The 1,567-nt window shown below is 43.3% G+C and overlaps 1 protein-coding gene across 1 annotated transcript in view; it reads left to right on the forward strand.

Moving 5' to 3' along the window:
* The window catches only part of ETF1 (eukaryotic translation termination factor 1), a 25,300-nt gene that overhangs the window by 22,921 nt on the left and 812 nt on the right, over positions 1 to 1,567 (forward strand). Inside the window, exons 7-9 of the mRNA XM_004697018.2 lie at positions 3 to 158; positions 736 to 800; positions 1,418 to 1,565. Coding sequence (XP_004697075.1) covers positions 3 to 158; positions 736 to 800; positions 1,418 to 1,565 — 369 coding nt within the window. The remainder of the gene's footprint in view (positions 1 to 2; positions 159 to 735; positions 801 to 1,417; positions 1,566 to 1,567) is intronic.

Raw genomic sequence — 1,567 nt, forward strand, 5'->3', positions numbered from 1 at the left:
AGGACGATACTTTGATGAAATCAGCCAGGACACGGGCAAGTACTGTTTTGGAGTTGAAGATACACTAAAGGCTTTGGAAATGGGAGCTGTAGAGATTCTAATAGTCTATGAAAATCTGGATATAATGAGATATGTTCTTCATTGCCAAGGCACCGAAGGTATGAGAATGAGAAAATAGGGTTGTTATTTGTCACTGACTTGTACATTCAGGAAAGCCTAGGGTAGAGAAGGGGCCCAAGGGAGTGGGTGGCAGATTTCGTGACCAATCAGAAGGTAGAGCCCACCCATCATCCCCCAGTAGTCTGTAGATTTGTCAGTTGTTGTGGAGTAGGCTCCAACTCAAGGCAGCCTGACACAACAGAAGGACACCTTGGCCTGTCCTGCGCCCTCTTCCTGGTTTTTGTAGTGTTTGAGCCCATTGTTGCATCCTTCATCTTTTGAAGGGTCTCCCGCCTGTGCACTGACCCTCTGCTTTACCACACATGGTGTCATTTTCAAATACTTGAGGAATGAATGCCTGAGATAGTTACATTTCTTGAAGACCAGGATAGTATTGATGACTTTGATGTTTTCTTGAGAGTGGAGCCGAGTACCTCCATGCGTGCTGACCAACATGTTTATGAAAGAAGGCTTATAGAATGAGTTCATGAGCCTTCTCCCTAAGCTAATCTGTGATTATGTGAGAACCAAGTTAACATGATTTCTTTTCTCCCTGTCTCCCCATCCCAATACCAGAGGAGAAAATTCTCTATCTAACTCCAGAACAAGAGAAGGATAAATCTCATTTCACAGATAAAGAGGTATGTGATTTTTTTCTTGTTTGGGGCTACATTCAGGTGATCCTAAATCTACATGTTTTGAGTTCTAGCAGCGTAGGCTAAACAGCATACTTGTTGGGGGTCACTGGTAATAAATCGGGGCTTCATGGTTACTGCAGTCCCTTTTTTTTTTTTTTTTTTTTAAAGTGGTTAAGCAAACCTCATCCTTTAAATAATGAAGAGGAAGGCACCTCCTTTTCTGAAATCTCTTCCACTAATAGCTAAAAACCTGGCTGCTCCAGGTTTGATCTGAAGGCGTCATCCACGCTTAAAAGGGTTCCCTGGCAGGTGGAGATCCCCTCTAGGTTCCTCAAGACCTGAGTTGGAGGGTCAGGCTGTTGAGTAAGTGCTGCTACAGTCTGACCTCCAGAGTCAACAACAAATCTGAAGCTGAAAATCTGCTCAGTATGTGCTGGCATTTCATAACTGAGGCTAGAGCTTTAAGAGGAGTATTGCTTGAAATCAGAATAAACCGATTTTTAAGTGTACGCACACACACTGAGAATGAGGACCGTGGCTGGAGTGGGAAGTGACTTAGAAGAGATTGGTCTTAATTTCTCCTTGTTCCATTGTCTATGTTTTGTGGACACCCTCTGTAGACAGGACAGGAACATGAGCTGATTGAAAGCATGCCCCTACTGGAATGGTTTGCCAACAACTACAAAAAATTTGGAGCTACATTGGAAATTGTCACAGATAAGTCACAAGAAGGATCCCAATTTGTGAAAGGATTTGGTGGAATTGGAGGT

This window comes from Echinops telfairi, unplaced genomic scaffold, assembly GCF_000313985.2.
Source record: "Echinops telfairi isolate 266 unplaced genomic scaffold, ASM31398v2 ScPeMD7_7469;HRSCAF=8507_1, whole genome shotgun sequence".
Taxonomy (NCBI): Eukaryota; Metazoa; Chordata; class Mammalia; order Afrosoricida; family Tenrecidae; genus Echinops; species Echinops telfairi.